Consider the following 24,124-nt stretch of genomic DNA (forward strand, 5'->3'; position numbering starts at 1 on the left):
CTTCGGCTACTTTGAAAGTAAGAGGAGCATAACAAAAACTCAACACGCCACCCATCGGAATTTCGCCAAAGTTTTCTATATATTTTCTCATGGATTGATGGAGAATGGTTAAGAAAAAAAATGACCTTTTCACCATATCACTACCTCAAAGCTTTTCTCATCCCCTCCACCATCTGTCCCTGGAGCTTTGATTTGGTCTTGGAGTCCTAAACATGGGAAAAAATGGCTGGACAGGAAAGATGGGTATTACAACTGGGTGATATCCACTTAGGCTTCTGGTTCTCCCTAACTTCACATTTAAAACATGTTTAAAGCATCCCTCTTCCCCCCCCCAAGAATCCTCTACAACTGGGGATTGTACTGAAAAGAGAAAATAAGGAGTGCCTCAACACTACAATGCTGAATGTCATACACACCTGTTTCGTCTCAAGCATTTAACAGGATGCAACTCATCTCAAATGCATTTCAAAAGATGCCTGCCAAGACGCTATTTATTCAGGGTTCATCACCTACCTCACTCCAATGCATTTCAGTGACCATTTGAACGGACAATACATTATTGTTTGGTTCTATGTGACATTCCTTAATTTACTGCATAAGCTGCCCATCACTCAGGAATGTAATGCATTCTTTCCAAATGACTATTTGAAAATCCAGTGCATTTCTCTGGTCATTCAAAAGGAACTAATGTATATCAGTAGCCATTCATTATTGTCCTAGGACATGGGTAGGCAACCTAAGGCCTGGGGGCCGGATGCGGCCCAATCGCCTTCTAAATCCAGCCCGAGGATGGTCTGGGAATCAGTTTTTATAAGAGTAGAATGTGTCCTTTTATTTAAAATGCATCTCTGGGTTATTTGTGGGGTATAAGAATTCGTTCATTTCCCCCCCTTCAAAATATAGCCCCCCCCCCCAGGTCTGAGGGACAGAGGACCGGCCCCCTGCTGAAAAAGTTTGCTGACCCCTGTCCTAAGAGGATATATTTTGCTGTGACACCTGTGCAGTATAATGAAAAGTGAAAGCAGCTGCGTTTTTCTACTCCCCCCCCCCGTTTCTTTGGTTTGTAAAAGCTCACGAGTCTCTAAACCTTGGGTTCCTAGCTGTTGTTGGACTACAACTCCCATCATTCCTACCCGGCATGGCCAGTGGCAAGAGATGATGGGAGTTGTATCACAGAATGGGAAGGGGTCCACCCTCTGCAACGCTGGAATCTCAACTGAAAAAGGAAGGAGAGGCGCCCCCCTCTCGTGGGGGGGGGGTGTTTTATTCTGGGGCCCGCCTCAGGTGCCCCAAAGTCTTGGCCCGGCCCGGGGGTGGCAGCTTCTCCGCCCACTTTTGGCGCGCAATGCGCCCCTGGCCAAAGCAGGCGAGTTCCCCCCCCCCCCCCGTTTCCATTTCCAGGCCTCCCTTTGTCTCCGTCTCCTTCACCAAAGCGACAAGACCGCGCCCTCTCCCCCCCCCCGCGCGCGCCCCCGGCACCTCTCGTCACTTGGGCGCGCAACCCCCCCCCCCCATAGGAGGCGCGCCAGGCCTGGGCGCCCGCAGGAAAGGGCGGAGAAGAAGCGCGTTCCGGGCGCGCGCGGCGGCAGCAGCAGCAGCAGCCGCCGCCTCCTCGCCTCTCCAAGGCGCTGCGCTTTGCGCCCCTGCTGCTTCCAAGCGCCTCCATTTCCAGAGGCGGCCCCGGGGGGCGCGCGGGCTCCCGCGTGGTGGCCGGACGAGGGCCGGAGGGCGCGGCAGGGCAGCGCCCGGAGCTCGGCGGGGAGCCTCTTCGGGTAAGGGCGCGCCGCTCCCGCGCCTCGGAGGAGGCTGCGCGCGGAAGCTCCGCCGAGACGCTGCCGCTGTTTTCGGGGGAGGCCGAGGGCGGCACCGGCGTTGCTTGGGGCCGAGGCGCTGGCGGACGCGACTCCGCCGGACTGGCCTTCTCTGCTGCGGTTGTCCGGAGAGGAAGCCGGTCCGGCGCTGACCTTGTCATTTCTGTGGCGCAGGGCGGTTTGCAAGAGGGAAACGCAAAAGAGGTTTTGGAGCAGAGGGCTGAGATTCTTGCATTGGAAGGCGGTGGGCTCAATTACCCCCCCCCCGGGGGGGTCTCTTCCAACTCTGCCCTTCTATGATCCTGTTGAGGTTCTTGCATTGCAGAGGGCTGGACTAGATTGGCCTTGGGGGGTCTCTTCCAGCTCTCCAGTTCAGTGGTTCTGATAACAAACAAGGCTGTCCCCCCCTTTCAGAAGGCCTGCCCCTGAATAAGTTTTATTATTATTATTAATTAAGTAAAATCCTATACCGCCCTTCACCGAAGATCCTAGGGAGGTTCACAACAGAAAAATTACAAATATATATTATAAAACAGAAACACACCAATAACCCCTCTCCCACAAAAGCATTCTTGATAACGCCTCTAACTTTTTTTTTTTTTTTTACAAAAGCCCTCTGCGGGATTTTATTAAATGCCATGGTTCTTTTTAAATCTTTATTTTCTCCTGCTTTGCATCCTTCTAAATTTGCGATTGATAAGCCACAATAGTTGCATCCGTGTAAACAGTAGTGTACAGGGATCGGCTCTCTTGGGTGATTCTTTCATTCGTTTAGGTTTTTGTAAGAAACAAACCGAAACTGGTGTTTTCTGGTGGGTTGAAAACCACATAGTTCACCATCTGTGTAGAGGAGATTTAATTTCATGGCCAAGGCAGGATCTTTTTAATAGCAATCAAAGCTCTCCAGAGACTTCAGAGAACATTGCAAAATACTGTTATTGTCTGGGGACTTGGTTGTTAGTATTTAAAAGTCTGGCAGCCGGTGGGTATTAACAAAAGGCAGGGCTGGCATTGTGTTATGAAAACTAGCTGTCTCCATCTCTACCCACACAGAGTTATGTCAGCCATCCATGTGCTAACAATTTTCCCCCCAATAATGCCAGAACAGTTATAGGCTTTCCTATTACTATTCAACACTTTTTTCCACTTAAAGTTAAGGGCAAAAACTTACTGACAGCAGTGTCTGTTAGGATTGTAAAGTTGGGGTCCCGATTTTAGTGCTTGGTGGTTAAATTCTGTACTTTTGACTGCTGAAATAAGCAGCCCTTTGGACACACAAAATAGGGGATCAAAGCCTCTGAAGTCCAGGAGAATTAACTGGCATTTATTAAGAGTAGTCCTAAATTTCGACTAGGCAGTGTGTTAAATGCATGCCCATAAGAGCAATTGGAACCCAGCCATTGTGTGCAAAGTTGCAGGCAAGCACAAACCGTTGGCAGGGGAAACATGACCTGCTTCTTGTGGCCTCCTTCACGTATGTGTGCGTGTGGCTCTGGATACTCAGAGAGCTGTGTTGTTGACAGACTGTCCTTAATTTTCATGGGTTTGCTTCCCTGTGGCGTTGGGAACCCTAAAACCCCGAATCCACGTAGTTTTTGCTTGTTCCTCTTCTGCTGTATGTCTTGGCCTCAAAGATAGGCGAGAGCGTACCCAGTTGAACTGGTCTTATAACCACAAGGAGCTAAATAATAATAATAAACCCTAAGAAGACTCTTGAAGGACACTTGGATTTTTTAAAAAAATGTACAGTGTCAGGTGGTAAAAATAGACAAAAAGTAGTACAGTGGTACCCTGGGATGCGAACGGGATCCGTTCTGGAGCCCCGTTCACATCCCGAATGGAACGCAAGATGCGATGGCGCGTGTGCGCGGGTCATGTTTCACTGCTTCCGCGCATGTGTGCGACATCATTTTAAGCATCTGCGCATGCGCGAGCGGCGAAACCCGGAAGTAACACACTCTGTTACTTCCAGGTTGCTGCAGAGCGCAACTCGAACGTGCCCAACCTGAAGCACATTCAACTTGAGGTATGACTGTAGAAGGAAATGCCAAAGACCTTTGCCATAACCAGAGTGGTAGCTATGGGGGGCTAGTTGGGGTTTTTGCCCTGGGTGAAACCTCCAGAGGGGTGCCATCAGGGCCGTCTTAAGCATATCCGGTGCCGTGGTGCAAAGCTCCCTCCGGTGGCGCCTCCCCCCATTTCCCAGAGTTTTTTAGGGAGGACGGTGGGGCTGGAGGAGGCGGGCAGCGGCTGGAGGGCGGCTCCTCCGGCAGGGAAGAGGCGGAGGCTGGACACGATGCCTCCCGGCTCAGCTGGACGCTTCGTGCCGCAATGGCCATGGCAGACGGAGGTACTGGGTACGGCGCTGCTTCGGCATGGCATGATGGAGGCGGGCGAGGGTGGCGAGCTGATGCTGGGTGGCACCGCATCCAGCCTCCGCCTTTTCCCTGGCGCCCTCCGGAACTTGGTGCCCTGCGCCACTAGCCTCTATGGGTAAGACCCCCCTGGGTGCCATTGAGGCTTTCAGCGTGTGTATGTATGCAAATGTGTGTGGGCACAGTAGCAAATTGGGTTCTTGACCTGAGTGAAATAAAGCCTAGTTTCACCGCTGCCATAACAGACAAGTGACAAAAATTGGAACTCTGGGTCGTGCAGTGATACGATTTGCAGAAGGTTTGGGACAGTTATTTGAGGGATTTGCTGGCACAAGATGTGATCCTGGGTAGCTTTAAATGGGGATTTGAGAAATTCGCGGAGTGGAAGGCTCAATGGCTGCTACTTGTGGTGCCTATATGCAACTTCCAGTTTCAGAGGCTGCAAGGACAGGAGGTGATGGTGGCTTTCATATACTGAGAAAGGCAAGATGCTGCTATTCTGGATGCACCTGAATTTGAGCGGCTTGCGAGCTGTACCTGTAACAAGAGGCACAATGGAGGTGGGTGGCCAAAAGCCCCTCACAAACCAAAACAATGGTTTATAGTGTAAACCTGTACATGTATTATTTTGCAGTGTTATTAGAATTCCGTTGTTGAACTAACAGTTGGGATGGTGATCTCCTCCCTAACAAATTCTTGTATTTAGTGGTGCAGTGGTATTGAACAGAACTAGTGGTTTGTGGGGGCTGGACCAAGGGGTGGCAATAAATGAAGAATGATTAATTTGGAATGAAGGAGGAAGTGAGTTTTGTGTACGTTCCTGAAGTAATTTGAGTTGTGGTTGGAAAAGTAGGAAGCCTTTGCTGACAATAAAAAGGTTTGCTCTGGCTGGGGTACAGTTTGGAGTAGGAGTAGCCTATTGCAGTTATCAAATAATACAAGAGAGAAATGTGCATTCCTGGAGGGAGGGGTGCAAATGCCAGAACAAAATGTTTGCTGGATTTCATTTCTCATTTTGTTTTGCAGGGGTAAAATAAACATCCTCTGCTAGAATGGCACAGCATGGCAACCCTCACAGTTCGAAAATAAACAAAATCTATCTATAAAAAATGAGTGCTATAAAGAAAGTAGAGAGAAAGTAGTCCATTGTTTTGTCAACAGTGCTATCTCTTGGGAACTACCTATAGTTTTTAATCTTTTTTTGGGTCATGGCATGGTCCTTTTTAAGAATCTGCTGAAAGCTATAGATCTCTTCCCCAGAAATTCAACTTCTTTAATCTCCCCCCCCCCCCCGCAAGACACATTTCAAAGTAAAAAAGATAAAGGTACCCCTGACTATTAGGTCCAGTCGCGGACGACTCTGGGGTTGCGCACTCATCTTGCTCTATATGCCGAGGGAGCCGGCATTTGTCTGCAGACAGAAATAAAAGGGGGGGGGGATCAATGGGTTGGGTTGGTTCATGAATGCCCTAGGTATCTATGAACTGCAGGTTGAGTACAGTCATATCTCATGTTATGTTTGCTTCAAGTTGAGCGTTTTCAGGTTGCGTCCCGCGGCAACCTGTGAAGTACCGGAAAGGGTTACTTTCGGGTTTCGCCGCTCGCGCATGCACAGATGCGCAAAATGACATCACACGCATGCGCAGACGCGGGTTGCGTTCTGCTCATGTTGCAAACGGGTCTCCGGAAGGGATCCCGTTCGCAACCAGAGGTACCACTGTACTTCTGTACTAGTCTCCTTTAACACAAAAAACCACATCCCACATGGAACTTTCTTTAACAAGATGAGCTCACTACTGAGTAACTGGGAGTTTTGCCTCAGCAGAAGTGCTTTGAGTTGTCTAGATCTTGCATAATGATGGAATAACAGATGCTCAGTGTTTGTGTAATAAAACAAGGCTCTTGATGCGTATGGCTTGAGCTGACTCTCATGAAAGTTTTGTGATGGATCCTCTCAGTTACTTCATCTTTCTTTTGTTTGCATGTTGAGTAGACCTGCCCTTAAGCGGCAGCTTACTAGTCTCTGGTGGTTTTTTCTTTCTCTTGGGACCAAACAGTGTGCTTGTTATGCATGCCCTGTAAAATTGATGGAGCATTTAATTTGCCTCTTTCATGCTCTGCAGTGCTTTCCCATTGTTTCGTGATATCAACAAACTGCTTCATATATAGCACCCCTGGTAAAGCGCGCACTCTCTCTCTCTTTTCTGAAAGCTTCATTTGCTCCCATGAAGAACCTGCTACATATTGGGAACCTGGAGGGCACCTTCTCTCTTGTGGAGCAGCAGACCAGAGAGATGCAGTGCTGTGGCCAGGGCAGAATTAGGCAGTCAGTGGACAAGGCTGGAGGTGGACCTAATGGTGGCATCCCAAAAATGGCATCTGAAAGAGGCCTCGTGGAATGTAAGGCTGCCTTTGTCCTTTCTCACAATCTCTGCCATTTTTTTTGCAGTTGGAAGAATTCAAAAATCCATCATTGGTTGGATGAGGCCAAGATTTATCTGCTTCAAGTAGAGGTAACATAAAGGGTTTCCCCTCTTCTAGATGTTCAGGGATAACTCTCACGTTATTTCTTACATGACACAGGTAACTTTTTTCTTCTTAAACAATGACTTTTGTTAGACTGACGTCTAACATTCCCTAGTACAGGGGTCTGCAAACTTTTTTTGGTGGGGGCTGGTTCACCGTCCCCCAGACCTAGTGGCAGGCCAGACTCAGAGGAGTAGTATGGTACCAATTTTCTTCTTTAAACAGCTTCTGCCTGTTGCTGATACTCGGATCTAGCCAAATAACCATCTTGTTGATGTTAACAGGCCCATTTATAATATGTGATTAGGCATCACAGTGATAATGATACAGCATAATGCAAGTCTTTACATTTGGCCGTTTGTGATGATGTCACTAAGGGCAAATGAAGCTCTCTAGCTGGCCTCACTCTTTGCTGGCAGCGAAGTGTTTGTATTTGCACAGAATGGGTTCCTACGTCAAGGCAGCAAAACCAATGCTCCCAATCCTGATAAGTTGCTCTGATAGTTCATTACATGCCAGCACACTGTGGCAAGGGAACATTAGCCTACCTGACCTTCACAATCTATAAATATTTATTCCCGCTCCCAGAGCATTGGGAAGGGCAGAAATTGTCTCCCCAGTCTGGACTATCTGAAGTTTTATATAATACTGTCTGCTCCCAGTGATCTTAGTTTATTTACTGTCTAGTGTTTCTTGACATGGATTTTGATCATGTGTGTGCATCTGTTACAACACAAGGGTTGAGACGCTGAAGAATAAAAATAGAACAGTAGTCTGCACCAGCAAACTGTATTTTGTATGTGGTTCTTGCATTCAAGACTTGGTCAGATTGCTCATGTTGTTTACATGTATTGAAAGATCCAACAGAATTTAACTCAGTAATCATACCTACATTACGTAAGGCAGCAGAAGCTTTAGTTATGGGGCAGTGTGCCACCAGATGTTTTCTTCTTTCAGTTTATTTCTTTTTGCATCTGCAGTCCAAATGACATTAACACGTGTTAGACATTGCACCAGCTACATCTCAGACGCAGCAGACATGGGGAACCTGGGGCCCTGCATATGTTGTTGGACTCCAGCTCCCATCAGCCTCAGCCAGCATGGCTGTTGGTCAGGGATGATGGGAGTTGTAGTCCAGCAGAATCTGGAGAGCCGCTCCTCTTTGGATTACAGGAAACCAATTCCTTTTGAAAGCCAAGATGAAGATAAAAAAGGTAAAGGGACCCCTGACCATTAGGTCCAGTCGTGGCTGACTCTGGGGTTGTGGCGCTCATCTCGCTGTACAGCTTCCGGGTCATGTGGCCAGCATGACTAAGCCGCTTCTGGCGAGCCAGAGCAGCGCACAGAAACGCTGTTTACCTTCCCGCTGGAGTGGTACCTATTTATCTACTTGCACTTTGACGTGCTTTCGAACTGCTAGGTTGGCAGGAGCAGGGACCAAGCAATGGGAGCTCACCTCGTTGCGGGGATTCGAACCGCTAACCTTCTGATCGGCAAGTCCTAGGCTCTGGTTTAACCCACAGCACCACACACAGCTTAAATATGAGGACGGTGCTAAATGAAGCATGCTGCTTGACGTATCAAGGCTTCTCCTGCCTGAGGATGCAAACTCTGCCCATGCCTTTAGCTGTTGGACCGAAGTTGAAGCAGGCCTTTTTGTTATTCATGGTGGCGTGACCTGAAGCATGTAGTGAATTTCCCAGCAGGCCTTTCTTTCACCTGACTCAGTGTTCTCGCCAACAGACTTGGATGGAGGGGGCTAGGAAAAGAGGCTGGATTCACTTCTTGCAAAGCTCCTGGTCGGTTGTTAACAGAAGCCCTATTTTTTAAAAATTTTACATATTTTTTATTAGGAATTTCAGTTTAACAGTTTTTCAAAAAATACATCATCCTCAATTTTCCCCCTTCCCATAAGAAAAAAAAAAGAACAACACAAACAGAAAACCCTCCCCCCCCCCCGACTTCCCTCAGCTCCTCTCTCTGGTTTTTCAGCACTTGCTATTCTCTGCATGTTATAAAATTGTACAGATCCTTAATTTATCTATCTAAATGTTATCAATAAAAAGTTTGTGTATGTTTATTCAAAACCTGCCAAGGAGTCCAGTTCATTTTGCTGTTTCTTTAGGTACTTTGTAAAAGGTTCCCATTCAGCTTTAAAGTCACAGTTATCCTTCTCGTGTAATTTATGTGTCAGTTTTGCCAATTATGCCTAGTCCAATAGTTTCTCTTGCCACAGTTCTTTGGTTGGGATTTCTTCATTTTTCCATCCTTATGCTATTAAGACTCTTGCCGCCGTTGTCGCATACATAAAGATATTTTTCAGTTTCCTTAGCAGGTCTTTTCCTTCAATCCCTAAAAGAAATGCTTCAGGTTTTTTAACAAATGTCAATTGGAACATTTTCTTCAATTCATTATATATCATTTCCCAATTTTTAAAAAATTTACTACAATCCCACCACATATGATAAAAAGTCCCTTCTTTTTCCTTACATTTCCAACACAAATTTGAATCAATCAGAAGCCCTATTTTTGAGCTGAGCAAGGTCTGAAGGGCTTGCAAGTCTGAAGTGCTGGGAAGGAGGGCTTTTTCACGCCCCCCTCCCACAGTGCAAAACCCAATGGAAGGACAATGGGAGCATCCAGGCAGAGTGTCGGTTGTTGCTCATGTTGGGGAACGGGTTCAGAGGCCTTGCCTGTGTCCTCGGCTTGAGGTGTGCAACAGGGATCTTGTGTCGGGAGGTCCTTTTGTATCGGGTTGTGCTGAGGGCTAAATTTGGACCCTGGGTCTGCAGCGAGACCCACAGGAAGTGGGGCTGCCCTTGAATGTTGCTAGATTACAGTACTGGGATTACCAGGTTACTAGGATGTAAGCTTTGTTGCTTTGCACTGTAACAACTGCAGGCATGGCCAAACCTGGCCCTCCAGATGTTTTGGGACTACAATTCCCATCATCTCTGACCACTGGTCCTGTTAGCTAGGGATGAGGGGAGTTGTAGTCCCAAAACATATGGAGGGCCAAGTTTGGCCATGCCTGCATTACGGTGACTAGTAGCTTTTTTAAAAAAATAAAAACAGTAAGCATTACTGCAGGGGATCCTCAACTGTTCCATTTGAGAGGGGAAATGTCTAATGTGAATTTTATTTATTTAATGACCTTTATATACCCCTTCATTGTAAAAACAACAACCTGTGTACAGTTTACAGCAACATAAAAAAACCCTGAAAAGTGGTTAATAAAAAACAGCTAAAAACAAATTACTAAAAAGATGACTAAAATCAGCAGTAGCTAAAAAGAAATAAAGCGCATGCAACTTAAACATTTGTGGATAGGCTTACCTACACAACGCAAGGATGTGGTTTTGTGGTGTACAGTGTTCATCTTGGCAGTGCAGGAGACGATCCACAGCCATCTGGGAATGTCTCAAGATGATTGGGCTGTGTGGCTGAAACATCCTGGAGCTTTCTTCTCCATGGAAACAGAATTTGCAGTCCCAGGTTGACAGCTACAGGATATTAGTGTGTGCATGTTCAAAATGAAGTACCAGTAGTTGTAGTTGGAAATACAGTCTGGAAATGAAAGTTTCACTTGCATGGGGTCTGTCATATTCACAGTCCTTCTGTTAGACCTGCACAGGTGAATGAATACTTAATATGAAGTTTGAACCAGAAAGTGTGTTTGTGTGTTGGAAAATGGGGTGGGGGGAGCTGTGATTTTTGTTGTTACATTTTTTGTTTCCTCTCCCATTGCATCTCCTGCTCCAGGTCCTTCCTTCTTCTTTGTGGGTGGGTGTTTCTGCTTTTGGAAGCTATTGCCTGGAAGAAAGTGTGTGTGTGTGTGTGTGTGTGTGTGTGTGTGTGTTGTGGTGGGAGGGGCTTTCCTGTCTTGGGAGAATACAATGGACATTGGCAATGGGGAGGGGAAAGATGAGATTTTGCCAAGGATTTTCCAGATTACTGCTAGGAGGAAGTGGGAGGGAGATCTTCAGGTCAGATGACCTCATGAAGGCTTCCTCTGTGAACATTCGGTTGGACAAGGCAGGCTCGAATTGTGTAGGCATAATTTTTTTGAGAGATTGCTGTTGGACCCTGCCCCATGGGTTTGTTTGCAGAATGGCTATTATGCATTTTTGTGCTTTCATTTTGTATTTTTATGTTGTGAGCCACCCTGTGATCTTTGGATGAACGGTGGTGTGGCGTTTGCCCTCCTAGGTGTGTGACATCGTACTGGGTTCATAAGGAAAGGGTTAACTAATTGTAAAATGACTAACCAATGGGAACCCAAGGGGAGGGGTTAACTGTGTATAAGGTTTAAGCACAGAGGTTTTAAGGAGTAATAATAATAATAATAATAATAATAATAATAATAATAATTTATTATTTATACCCCACCCGTCTGGCTGAGTTTCCCCAGCCACTCTGGGCGGCTTCCAATCAACTTAGAGTTAGGGTGGTTGAGAATATGGTCTGGAGTTAGAAGAGACAGAGAGGATAAGTCTATGGGTTGGGCTAGTCTGATGTGAGAGCGTGAGAGAATTTGTTCAGAGGAGTCAGTCAAACAGTTGAGATAATCAGTCAGAAGGCATTAGGAAGATATAGGCCGGTAAAGAAACTAAAGTTAAGATACTGACAGGAATATTATCTGAGAAACCATAAACTTGTTCATGTTTATAAAATAAACTTGTTTATTTGGTTCACTGTTAACTGTGTTTTACCCGAGAGTAACGGGTTGGTGGCAGTGGGGAAGTGAGCACGGTGGTGGCACAGGGATCAGTAGACGGTTAAACGTCCGGGGACCCTGTGTGATCGCCACAGGTGGTATAAAAATTTAAGAAATAAATAAGTAAGTAAATAAAAATTAAACAGAGGACCAGTTCTGGCATCACCTTTATCCATGGTCACAGCATCACCAACAAAATCCTCATGTGAGAACCCTTACCTGTTACTTTTCAGCTCTTCCCTGTTCCAGGAGGTATTGCTTCCATTCTACCGTCAGGTGGGCCTATGTGGTGCTCCCTGGGTGTTTTGGACTTAAAAACCCTCCAGTCCTGGGCAGCAGGGATGATGGAAGTTGTAGTACCAGATTAGCTGCCCTTGTCCAAAGGCACTGGTTTTTAAAGGGGGACCAAATAAAATAACCCACTGAGGCCCAAATGTTCTGACTTCTGCAGCTTAAGATGGCTGAATCCCAACTGTATACAGGAGGGATGACAAATGCGGCTGAAAAGAATTATGCTTGGGCCACCCAGAAGCTCAGGTAGTTAGGGGCATTAAGTGGGAAAATGATATTGTCACTGGGCTCCTTGGGTGGGTCCTGGTGATCTGCACCAGTGCCTGCTCTGTGATAATTTGTTAGCTCCTGAATCCAGTAGGAAGTCCACAATAACAAATAGGATGCATATTGTATCATTTTTGAAGCGTAACCTAAGAAATCAAATATTTTACCCATGGACCATAGCTCTTTATTAAAAGCTCCTTAACTGTTAAATAGGTGGTCATGATTCACTTCCAGAAAATGTTTGTGTGTAACACTTTTCTGCAATGCAGGAATCTCAGCTAAAGCATCCATGACAGCTGTTTATCCAACCTCTGCTTAATTCTTCCTAGGAAGGAGAGTCCACCACCTTCTGAGAGAGACTGCTCTACTGTTGAACAGCTTTTACTGTCAAAAGTTCTTCCTGATATTCAGTCGGAATCTCCTTTCTTGTAACTTGAAGCCATTGGTTTCGGTCCTAGAATCTGGAGCAAGAGAAAACAAGCTTGCGCCATCTTCCTCTTGACAGCCCTTTGTTTATTTGAAGATGGCTGTCATGTTTCCTCAGTCTCCTCTTACTCTTGGGTTTGTTTTTTTAAATATCATTTTTACTTGCTTCCTGGAAGTAGATCCCATTGAAAACAGTATGACCAGCTTAGAAATGAGTATGCATGGGATTGTAGATATCCAGAACAATCCTAGAGATACTTTCTTGGACGGCTAATTGGAGCTTACTTGCAAATTAGCTTGCATGGGCTTGCAGCCTCTGTGTTAGATGGGAGTTCTTAAATAATTCAGTTGCATCTCTTGTTTATTTCAGGTTAAAAGACTCACGTTTGAGGCACTGAAGGAAAAGAAACCTGCTTTATAGATGGCCTTGGAGGTAGAAAAATCTCCTTTTGAGGCATCGTTGAGTGCAAAGGCCAAATGCTATGGGAGGTGGAACTACCGAGAACTCGAGATGGACCACTCTGAACTAGTTAGCAAGGTTTGCCAGTCTTCAGCTGTGGAAGAAGAAGAGCCTTTGTCCAAAGAGACAGGGGTTGGAGAGCTCAAGGCCATAGAGAAAGCTGGCCATACATTTCCTGGCATTTCCTGGAGAAGTGAAAAATGTGATAAGATGTCTTCAACGGCTTTTAACAAGTTTTGCAAGATGAAAGCAAAAGTAAAGTATGTGGAGAGACGGCCGCTCATCAGTAGGACCACTTTTGGTAGTGAAGTATCTCCCAGTTTTAGCAGAGGTGGTCTGTTTCCAGAAGAACAACAACAGGTGAGCATGTTTAGGGATTCATCCTTGCACAATGCTTCCAAGAAAAATGTAAGGAGACTGGATTCTCACGGCTGAAGAGTGAACGATCACAGTGCAGAAATAATTTTTTATTTCCTTTTATACATCTCTTTCCATTGACACATGTGACATGGTGGATAAGCAGTTTGGAAGAAACTTTAGGAGTTATCTGAATTAGAAACCAGAGCAAATACCTTGCAGCCTTTGACTGCCATTCTGATTTAATCACACTTCTGCCTCTTCCTTTAAAATTGTTTTTATTGAACATTGGTCAGGCTGGGTCGGAATGCAGGTGGGGAGGGATGATCAGTGAGAAGGATAACAGATTGCTACCCAGTGTTAGGCACACTTAATTGGGAGTAAGCCTCGTTGAACACAGTGGGGCTTGCTTTTGAGAAAATGCACATAGGGTTGTGCTGTGAATTCACATATTTTAGAATTTAATATTTATGGTATTTGCTGCTATGGCAATATTGCAAGTGAGGGTGGGGAGGAAGAATGATGGACCCGCTTCCCTGAATGTATTCTTCAGGGTTGGGCAGCATTATGGACTTTTCTGAAAACCTATCTAAATGGTGCACAAGATAGATCTAGTTTGTTGCCTTAAATATGGGTGAATGCTGCCTGAGCAACAGGAAGATAAATAGTCCATGGGAGGGAGTGAATTTGCTTGAATGTAATTGGTCTGGGTCTTTCTATTTGGGTGTGTGTTTTGAGATTCCCAAGTACATAAGAAATTAGTGTCATCCTTGTGGTGACCCTTCCAACTCTGCAGTTCTATGATTCTGTGTCATGGGTAGGCGAACTAAGGCCCAGGGGCTGGATCCGGCCCAATCGCCTTCTAAATCCAGCCCGCGGACAGTCTGGGAATCAGCGTGTTTTTACATGAGTAGAATGTCTCCTTTTATTTAAAATGAGTCTCTGGGTTATTTGTGGAGCCTGCCTAGTGTTTTTACATAAGTAGAATGTGTCCTTTTATTTAAAATGAGTCTCTGGGTTATTTGTGGGGCATAGGAATTCATTCATTCCCCCCCCCCAAAAAAATATAGTCCGGCCCCCCACAAGGTCTGAAGGACAGTGGACCGGTCTCCTGCTGAAAAAGTTTGCTGACTCCTGATGTCATTTGCATCAGAATTCTGGTTTTCATTCCTCCAGCCTTCAAATTAATCCAGGTTCACTTATTTCTGGGGGGGAGCCATTGAGCTTAAAAGAAAAGAAAGAAACAATTGCCAACAGCCTCCTTGCTAATTAAACCCCCACCTATATTGGAATATTCTTTCTTTGTAAATAAAAAAAATTCCTGCCTTTCTTGCCTGACCTCTTTTTAAAAAATGACTTGCACAGGGGACTTCGGCAGAAGACTCGGATTCTGCAGAGCCGCTTCAGGGGTTGCTGGAAATCACAACCAAAGCTATGGACTCAACATTTTACAGCCCTCCCACCAAACCCCTCTACAGCCTCGATGCCGATGGGAGGAGCCAGGTGACAGTTGCGCCTTATTCATCCACTCCCAAACACCTGCCAGGTAAAATAAACCATCGTTTTGATGCTGTAACACCTGCGTTCCCTCGGACTAGCTTCGCCTTACAGCCTTCAGAAGACTCCGGTTTTGATCAGCAGGGGATGGCGAGATCAAAGAGCTTTTGGGGGGCTGGGGCTCTTTCGATGTCCCCTGAAACATCTTCTGCTCCCTGGCAGCTGCCTAGTCTCCCTGACCCTTCAGGAAACCACGTGCTGGGTGCACACGGGCACATAGCTTTGGATAGCTCCCCCACAGTGGGTCACATGAGAAAGATGTCCTCCTTCCAGGCGGACTACTGGGCGTGTGCCATACCCGATTGCCTGCCCCCATCGCCAGACCGCCAGTCGCCCCATTGGGACCCTAATAAAGAATATGAGGACTTGCTTGATTACACCTATCCTTTGAGGCCAAAACACAAGCTTGCAAAGAACCCCAGAGAGTCTTCTGTCCACGATTCTGGGGTTGACCTCAACAGCCTTTCCATTTCTCCCGAGAGTACCTTGAAGTCCATGAACCTGCAGGGCCAGGAACCCCTGGCTGCAGAGATCCCACACTCAGAGAGCTTTCCAACCCCTTTATTGGAAAAGTCAGAATGCCCCCTTCCAGTTTCTCACTACAGACTCTCATCTGTTGGGAAAGTGTCCTTTTCTGATGGTGTTCCCTCTCCTGGGAGAACTCGCATCTCTGGAGAGATGGCACATGGCTTGTCTCCTATGTGCCCACGACCAGTTCCATTTGATTCATGCAACTTGGACGAAAGACGCTGGGACACAAGGGGACATGGCTGGCTTACAAAGAGAGATGCTGTCAGTAGCAACTTCATCCGCTCCACAAGGGTGCTGCCTTTACAAAACGGGAGTTCCAGTGATGAAGAGTATCTCTCCTTACCACCCAGGCTCAAGGAGTTAGAGACGTTGGCTCAGCAGCTGACTGAGCTTTCACTGATCATAAGGAACCCTGAACATTTTGCATATGCCGATGTCACTGGAGAGCAGCTTCCACTGGAGGCTCAGGGAGATGGCGGAGCCAGCAAGAGTCAGTGGGAAACAGATGGTGATTCTTGTCACACGTGTAGCTTCCATGAACACATTGAAGAAGACCTTCTGAGCAACCAAAGCTGCCAGGACCAGGAGGGGTTTCCAGGAGAGGCTGCTAGTAGCATTGACTTGCTCAAAACAGGATTCCTCGAGAGCGGAGGTCATCATGTCGAGCAAGAGACAACCCGATGCAGAGACTCCCTTGCACTGCATATGAGGGTAAATAAAATAAATCTAAACCTGAACAGCAAAATGCCAATTGTGTCATATGATACTTAGATTTGAAAGTGGCCAAAGGGAGTGTGCGACTTTTGAAGGGCTGAAAGACCTGAAGGCCTGGCTGCTTGTCCCTGTGTAGACCTGTATTATCACTTATATAATGATAACAATTTATTATGTACCCCGCCCATCTGGCTGGGTTTCCCCAAACACTCTGTGCGGCTTCCAACAAAATATTAAAATACAATAGTAAGTCAAACATTAAAAGCTTCCCTAAACAGGGCTGCCTTCAGATGTCTTCTAAAAGTCTGGTAGTTGTTTTTCTCTTTGTCATCTGGTGGGAGGGTGTTCCACAGGGCGGGTGCCACTACCGAGAAGGCCCTCTGCCTGGCTCCCTGTGACTTGGCTTCTTGCAATGAGGGAACTGCCAGAAGGCCCTCAGCGCTGGATCTCAGTGTCCAGGCTGAACGATGGGGGTAGAGACGCTCCTTCAGGTATACTGAACTGAGGTCGTTTAGGACTTTAAAGGTGAATTCTGTTTGGAAACGTACTGGGAGCCAATGTAGGTCTTTCAGGACTGGTGTTACGTGGTCTCGGTGGCCCCTCCCATTCACCAGTCTAGCTGCCACATTCCGGATTAGTTGTAGTTTCTGGGTCACCTTCAAAGGTAGTCCCACGCAGAGCGCATTGCAGTAGGTCATCTGGGGCAAGTTTATGTGTAGCACAACCTACATAATGTCATAGGGCAGGGACCCGAAAACAGGCATTTTCTGCTCCTGCACCGTGCCTATCTCTGTACCATTTGTGAAGCAGCAGCCAGCAGTATTGTATTTAATGTTAATTCTGGAAGTGTCCCTTCCAACACTACAATTCTATAGTTCTATGATATTTGAGGCGGGTATCATAATGGTGTATATTTTGCTCTAGGAGGCTAAGTTAGGTCAGAATCGAGAATACACTTCCAGAATTAACACTGAATACATTACTTCTTGTAAAGGAGCCACCGTAGTCCCTCAAGGGTTGTGAAAATTTGTGTTCCAGGCTTTTTGGACTCGTCTAGTTTTCCGCTCTCCCATCCCACTACTTCTTCTAACCTGGGAACTGAAAACCCCCCAAACAGTTTTACAGTTATGCCTATAAAACTGAATTTTAGTATGTCTTTTGCATATAACGGGTGCCTTTGTTCTGATTCATCCAAGTAGATATTTTGCTGTCAACTAGAAGAGCTCATTTGTTGGCTGCACAAAGTAGCAGAAGTTACAGACAACTGGATTCCCCCCAAGCCAGATGTTGGAAGTGTCAAGGCAGCATTACAAAGCTACCTGGTAATTCCTTCCCTCCTTTTTCCTCCTTAACTGTGGATTTGAGTAGCTCTGAGGTCACTGGGCTTCATTATGTAGGAGCAAATGACTGCTGAAAAGAGGCCCAGTTCAAATCAAATAATCCCTTAAGCATACCCCTGTGAGAAATAAGAAAAGGCTGCAGCCCCACTGTGGCCTATCAGTTTGGAAGAATGCCTGCTGTAGAAAGCTCTTAGTACACATCATGAAACACAGGTCTCCCTTGTCGTCGTCCCCCCCCAAATGTATAAATCAGTGGAAATACGGTATTGGGAAAATGTATATTCTCGCCATGTGCTCGCCCTCCTAGGAGAGTTCTGCTGTTCTTGGTGTACAGTTGCTAGTAACTGGAGGGCAGGTAGGCTAAGAGCAACTTTTTTCAGCCTTGGACCAGTCCACCATCCCTCAGACCTTGTGGGGGGCTGGACTATATATATTTTTTAAAAATATGAACGAATTCCTATGCCCCACAAATAACCCAGAGATGCATTTTAAGTAAAAGTACACATTCTACTCATGTGAAAACACACTGATTCCTGGACCATTCACGGGCCGGATTGAGAAGGCGATTGGGCCGCATCCGGCCCCCGGCCTTAGGTTGCCTACCCCTGGCTAAGAGCATTGTGATCCTTGTTCCATCAGGGTAGCTCACACAACTGATATTCCTGTGCCCTCCTTGCTGCCCACGCCTGACAGCCGTAACCCTGTCCAGAGATTCAGAGATCTCTCCTGAACAGTCGAGGCTGCATTGCTCAGGGCTGCAGTACAAAGGGGGAAATTGCCTAGAATCTGGCAGCGGGATCTTTCAGCAATGGGAGCTTCTGCTGGCAGACGACCCCTCCTCTCAATTTTAGCTGACTTCCCCTCCTATTTTGCACTGCAGAACTGTACACCACAGCCTCTGCTGTTTCGAGATGCCCCATGGCCTCCATAGATAGGGCTTTTGTTTTTTTTAAGTACAGCAGCTGCAGGCAGAGGAGGGAAAGAAAAATGGGATACACAGGCTCTTATTCTCACACCGTTGGATCTAACCTATAACTTTTAAATACATTTTGTGGAACCTGTGTGCCCACTTGTGGATAATGAGTAATTTTTCTTTAGAAAGGTAAATTTAAAGGACCCCTGACCCCGTTTACCTTTCCGCAGGAGCGGTACCTGTTTATCTACATGCACTTTGACGTTCTTTCAAACGGCTAGGTTGGCAGGAGAAGGGACCAAGCAAGGGGAGCTCACCCCATTGTGGGGATTCGAACTGCCAACCTTCTGATCGGCAAGCCCAAGGCTCAGTGGTTTACATCACAGCACCACCTGCGTCCCTAAATTTTCTTTACTCATTAATTGATTTTTAATGCTTTGGCTTTGAATATTGTTGCTCATGACATCCATCACATTTCTATGCAGGAGTTCAAAAAGGATTTAGCTGACCACCAGACACTGACTGAAAATGTCTTGCAAGATGGAGATAGGCTTCTCAAATGCATGGTATCGGATTCACCAGGTGAGGGGAGAGACAACTATAAGGGGGAAACAGAACCAGAATACAGTGTGGGGGAGGATGGGGGGACTGCAGGCTACCAGATCAGACCTTGTACTATTTTTCTGAAACTCCTCCACTTTCTCCCACTGTGTTTTCAACTTTCTAGCTCTCATGGTTTTCAAGATACTTGGCATAAACCCTGCCAAATATAGTTTTCAAGTCTCATCTGTTTAAACAGAACAAACTTAAGCACATATTTGATGTTCTCATAGAAAGCTGTAGGATTTCAGAATGCTTTATTTTTGCTGAAATATGCCCAGTGTTACCTTGTTTTTACTATATAAAGGCTGAAAAACTAGAAAGCACTGTGGCTGAGCTGTGACCTGAGCATGTGTGTGTTTGCTAATAGAAAATGGGAGCTTTGGGGGTTAGTGCTTTTTGGTGAATCCTTCTTGTTAGTTTCATCCACTTGAGAAAGCTGCTATAACTTGTACAGCACCATCTCTCTATTCCTAGCATGCACCCTAATCTACTCTTCTTTCTCTTATCCTCTAGTTATTTATTGCAAGCGAAACAGAACACTTAATGCCTCTTCTTGTGGTCATTTCTAACAGTGTTAGTTACCCAAAATTGTCAAGGAAAACATCACAGAATCCGGATCTTAAATTTGTATTAACCCTTGCTTCTAGTTTTACAGAACACTCTCGGCTTGATCGCCAAACAATTTGACAGGCTGGAAAGCCATGCTGAACGCCTGTATGAGACTCTCCTAGCAGCTATGGACACTCTTGGCGATGGCTTGATAAAGAATTGTGATGCTCAGCAAACGGCTGCCCAGGCAGAGTCGTCAAGGTGGGTAAGGGAAGAGAAGATGTGAGGGTGGACGTTAATGAATGTGTTCTTGTGTCCTGCCAAATAAGGAAGCAGACAGAGCTTTCACCAAGTTTGCCTGGCTCCAAGGGCGTTTGAAGTTCCTTAAATAGTAAACTTGCACCCTCTCATGAATTGACGCTCATCTTGAGCTTTTCGTAGGGACGCAGGTGGCGCTGTGGGTTTAACCATAGAGCCTAGGACTTGCCGATCAGAAGGTCAGTGCAAGTAGATAAATAGGTACCACTCCGGCGGGAAGGTAGAGGGCGTTTCCATGCGCTGCTCTGGTTCGCCAGAAGCGGCTTAGTCATGCTGGCCACATGACCCAGAAGCTGTACGCCGGCTCCCTCAGCCAATAAAGTGAGATGAGCACCGCAACCCCAGAGTCGGCCATGATTGGACCTAATGGTCAGGGGTCCCTTTACCTTTACTTAGGCAGATGCACCCAGTTTTCCTGGGGTGGATATAAGGGTATAAACGTTTTAAGAAATGTCCTCAAGGTTATAATGAATTAAGGTGGAAAGGGTGGTCTGCTGGGGCAGCCCGGGATATTTTGCCACTGTAGGCAAAAGTCGCCCCCCCCCCCCCAGAACCCTGCCCCCACTGTCACACCCCCTGCAGGTTGTCCTTCGGTTCTTATGACTGCGAAAGACTCCTTCCTGCCGGCTGGTCTCAACTGGGCTGGGTGAGCCAATGATCCGATTCTGTGCAAAGCAGTTTCCTCTGCTCCTAATGGGAAATTTGGATCCAAGGTCTAGCGCTTTGCACCTGAAGGGACCTCCATTGGCCCTTTTATTCCTCTTTTTGTCCCTTCTCTTTGTGGATAGAGTGGCTTCATTAAATAAGGGACAGGGCTGCTTCTGCACTGTTAATAGTTGCCAAGAAGAGTGAATTTGCATGACAATCTGCATCTCTTGAAACTACCTCTCCAACACAACAATTAAAAGTTCAGGAGCCTTTGTTCTTTTTTAATCTGCCATCTTTAGGTGAATCATTAAGGCTGCAATCCTGTACCCAGTTTCCACAGAGTAAGCCCCACTGAATTTAGCTGAACTTACTTTGATCAGACATGATACAGAACAGCACTGTTAAGGAGTTCAGCTGCCTCTGTGCTAAAGGGTATAAGGATCCCATCCTTCAAACGAGAGCACACACTTTCTAGTTTTGTTGCTCCTTGCTTTCAGCCAGTGGTTTAATTTAAACTATCATAGCAATCATAGTCACTAATAGTAAAATGCAGAAAACAATTGGGAAACCAAGCCTGCATTGTCTGAATAGCACCTTCCAGGCCATTGGCTTTTAAAAAGATTTATGACGGGTTGAAAGTGGCAGTATTAACAGTGGCTTCTAGAAATGTAGAGCTTAGGTTGAAGTTTATCTGTACCTGTAAGGTAAAGGGACCCCTGACCATTAAGTCCAGTTGTAGCTCTCCGTTCGGCAAAGCAGGAGGGCCGCGTGGAGGTGACGCTCAACTGCCAGGATGCAGATTTTTGTGAAGACCCTGACGGGCAAGACCATCACCCTTGAGGTGGAGCCCAGCGACACTATCGAGAATGTCAAGGCGAAAATCCAGGATAAGGAAGGTATCCCTTCTGATGAGCAGCGTCTCATCTTCGCGGGGAAGCAGCTGGAAGACAGCCGCACGCTCTCCGACTACAACATCCAGAAAGAGTCCACTCTCCACTTGGTTCTTCGTCTCCGCAGTGGGATCATCGAGCCCTCTCTTCGCCAGCTGGCCCAGAAATACAACTGCGACAAGATGATTTGCCGCAAGTGTTATGCCCGTCTGCACCCCCATGCCGTCAGCTGCCGCAAGAAAAAATGTGGTCACACCAACAACCTGCACCCCAAGAAGAAGGTCAAGTAAACAGAGTGAGAGAGACAGAGCATGCGGCGGGGCGTCTCTTCTCCCCCAGCATCCCTCCCAAAATCTGGGTATCGTGGACAACTCTGGGGTTGCGGCGCTCATCTCGCTTTATTGGCCGAGGGAGCCGGCGTACAGCTTCCAGGTCATGTGGCCAGCATGACTAGGCCGCTTCTGGCAAAGCAGCGCATGGAAACGCCGTTTACCTTCCTGCCGGAGTGGTACTTATTTATCTACTTGCACTTTGATGTGCTTTCGAACTGCTAGGTTGGCAGGAGCAGGGACCGAGCAACTTAAGAGGGCTACTTTGCAGTGTAACTGAGGCATCATCATCATCATCATCATCATCATTTATTCCCCACCCATCTGCCTGAGTTTCCCAGCCGCTCTGGGTTTCTCCAGCCACTTTATGTCCTGAGGAACTTTTGGTTGCAAATAAAAGCATACTAAAGCCCCCCCCCCCCCCAATTATTTTAAGTTATTAAAATCCCATAGAGCAAATGAATGCTTGGTACCATGGGCAATTTTCAGTTTGTAGTCTAAAGGCATTTGACGAAGCAACCTTGCTGAAGTGAAGCAGGTCTGCTCATCCTAAGTCTATTTAGTTTGAAGTCCACAATGGAAAAAAGACAGGACGCATTTGTTAACTTGCAGATTACTTTATTTCAGATAATGCCTCTGTGTGGAATTTCACAGGCCTTCTTTCCCTGAATGAAAGAGCTGCTTCAGTAAGGAGTTCGAGGAAATATTAAAGTGCTCTTGACAGTGTGCTTGAAGCCTGGAAGCTACATGTGACTTCTTGCAGCGTCACCAAGATTTGTTTCCAAGTTCAGATGTTACAGCAACTGGCTCAATCTCTGGCGCCCGTTGGGAGTATGCTGGATACAGCGCCCACAGATGTTGGTGTGGTCATTGACTTAATGATGAACCGCTTCTAAAGTTGGTTGCCCTTTTTATGTTACCGTTGTTCAAGTGAACACTTAGAAGTCTCCAGTGCCTGGTCCTTTAATGTTTTCCTTTGAAATATGGTTCGTTTGTTTACATGTAATTTCTATGGAAGACTACATTTCAAATAAAAGAATTTTATCACCATATATATTAAAGAAAGCACTGGCAATGTGTGATTTCAGTACACCTGCCATCTCCCTGTCACACAGTGATCTCTAAGAAGACACGGATAACTTCACCTGATGCTTTTTAAAGGAATAGTGCCATGGCTGGTTTGTTCTTTGATTAATCATTGGTAGAGGTTCTCTAGCAAACTGCTGTTTTAAGAGCTGCTGGTTTTCTTTGGAGTACAGAGAGCTTATCCTTATAGCTCTTTTGAAGAATTGCTATGCGGTTTGCTAATGGCCTCATTTCATAAGAGGAATGAGACTGCAGGCCTACGCTGCCTCCTTGTATTTGCTTCCATTTTCAGCTGCAGTATAGTTAAGCCTAAGCAGGGAAGTGCAGTTTTGCCAAACTCTGGATTATGGTTTGAAGTTGCCTTGTTAAAACTAAACCTGGTTTGTCTCAGTCTGGAAACTACCGTATTTTTCGCCCTATAGGACGCACTGTCCCATAAGGCGCACCTAGTTTTTTGGGGGGGAAATAAAGGGGGGAAATTTTATTTCCCCCCCCAGGCGTGGAAGCCCCCAGAACAGGCAACTCTCCACAAGCCGCGGGAGCCCAGCACCGGGCTCCCGTGCCTTGCAGAGAGTTGCGCCAAGCCTGGGCGCGCTGAGCTCAGCACGCGCAGGCTTCAGCGTGCAGGCAACTCTCCGCAAGCCGCGGGAGCTCAACGCCGGGCTCCCAAGGCTTGCGCAGAGCTTCCTGAAGCCTGGAGAGGGAGAGGGGTGAGTGCACACTGACCCCTCTCGCTCTCCAGGCTTCAGCGAAAGCCTGCATTCGCCCCATAGGACGCACACACATTTCCCCTTCATTTTTGGAGGGGGGAAAGTGTGTCTTATAGGGCGAAAAATACGGTAATTGCAGTTTAAAACAGTAGCTGTGCCCGTAGATGAGTGCCCAAATCCAAGACTTGTTCCCATAGTTTAGTACTGTGTATGATCTTATTTGATGAGGTAAACAGTTTTGCTACCGAAGTTGAGTTTAAGAATCCTTACTGCCAAACATCTAAATAAGAATTTTGAATATTTAAACTACATCCCCCAAAATTGGATAACTGGCTGCTCATGCACATTTGGCTAAAGCAAGGCTGCATATTTTTTCCCCATCGTAGCAAGACTCATTGCATAAGCTATCCGTGCAAAATTAAACGACCTGTTTTTCAGTACACTAACTAGTTTGCGCAACACATGTGTCAAAAAATAAGATTCCAAACCAGTTTATTTCTGGTTTGCAGGAAAACATTGGGTTGAGTAAACCAGTTTGCATCTTAAATGCGGTAACTGTGCCTTTCCTCATATTTGCTTCTCTCCTCAATCATGGGGAATAAAATGAACACAAGATGAGACCAAGGCCCTAAATAGGCTGTATGAATTGAACATTTTCTTGCTGTTTTCAACTATGCCACTTCAATTGCCACTACGGTGATAACTG

The 24,124-nt window shown here is 46.3% G+C and overlaps 2 protein-coding genes and 1 pseudogene across 7 annotated transcripts in view; all 3 read left to right on the top strand.

Moving 5' to 3' along the window:
* SLC1A4 (solute carrier family 1 member 4) overlaps positions 1-24,124 on the top strand; it is a 308,345-nt gene that overhangs the window by 41,528 nt on the left and 242,693 nt on the right. The window lies entirely within an intron of this gene.
* On the top strand, positions 1,472-22,687 carry CEP68 (centrosomal protein 68). Of its 3 annotated transcripts, none has more exons than XM_083730270.1 (7): positions 1,472-1,772; positions 12,784-13,233; positions 14,596-16,029; positions 17,232-17,354; positions 18,771-18,867; positions 19,536-19,698; positions 22,250-22,687. In XM_083730270.1, exons 2-7 carry the CDS (start codon positions 12,835-12,837, stop codon positions 22,251-22,253), a joined length of 2,220 nt encoding a protein of 739 aa, XP_083586396.1. In that variant the 5' UTR covers positions 1,472-1,772; positions 12,784-12,834; the 3' UTR covers positions 22,254-22,687. The 3 variants fall into 3 exon arrangements, 2 of the variants coding, with proteins under 2 accessions (XP_083586396.1, XP_083586397.1); XM_083730271.1 differs by lacking the exon at positions 1,472-1,772 and adding an exon at positions 6,635-6,769; XR_014561917.1 differs by lacking the exon at positions 18,771-18,867 and having other exon boundaries at positions 1,517-1,772.
* Positions 21,159-21,642, top strand: LOC310840667 (ubiquitin-ribosomal protein eL40 fusion protein pseudogene; annotated as a pseudogene). Its single transcript has one exon. The product of its transcript is annotated as a ubiquitin-ribosomal protein eL40 fusion protein pseudogene (transcript).

Source organism: Podarcis gaigeae (assembly GCF_964106915.1).
Source record: "Podarcis gaigeae genome assembly, chromosome: 3".
NCBI classification, from domain to species: Eukaryota; Metazoa; Chordata; class Lepidosauria; order Squamata; family Lacertidae; genus Podarcis; species Podarcis gaigeae.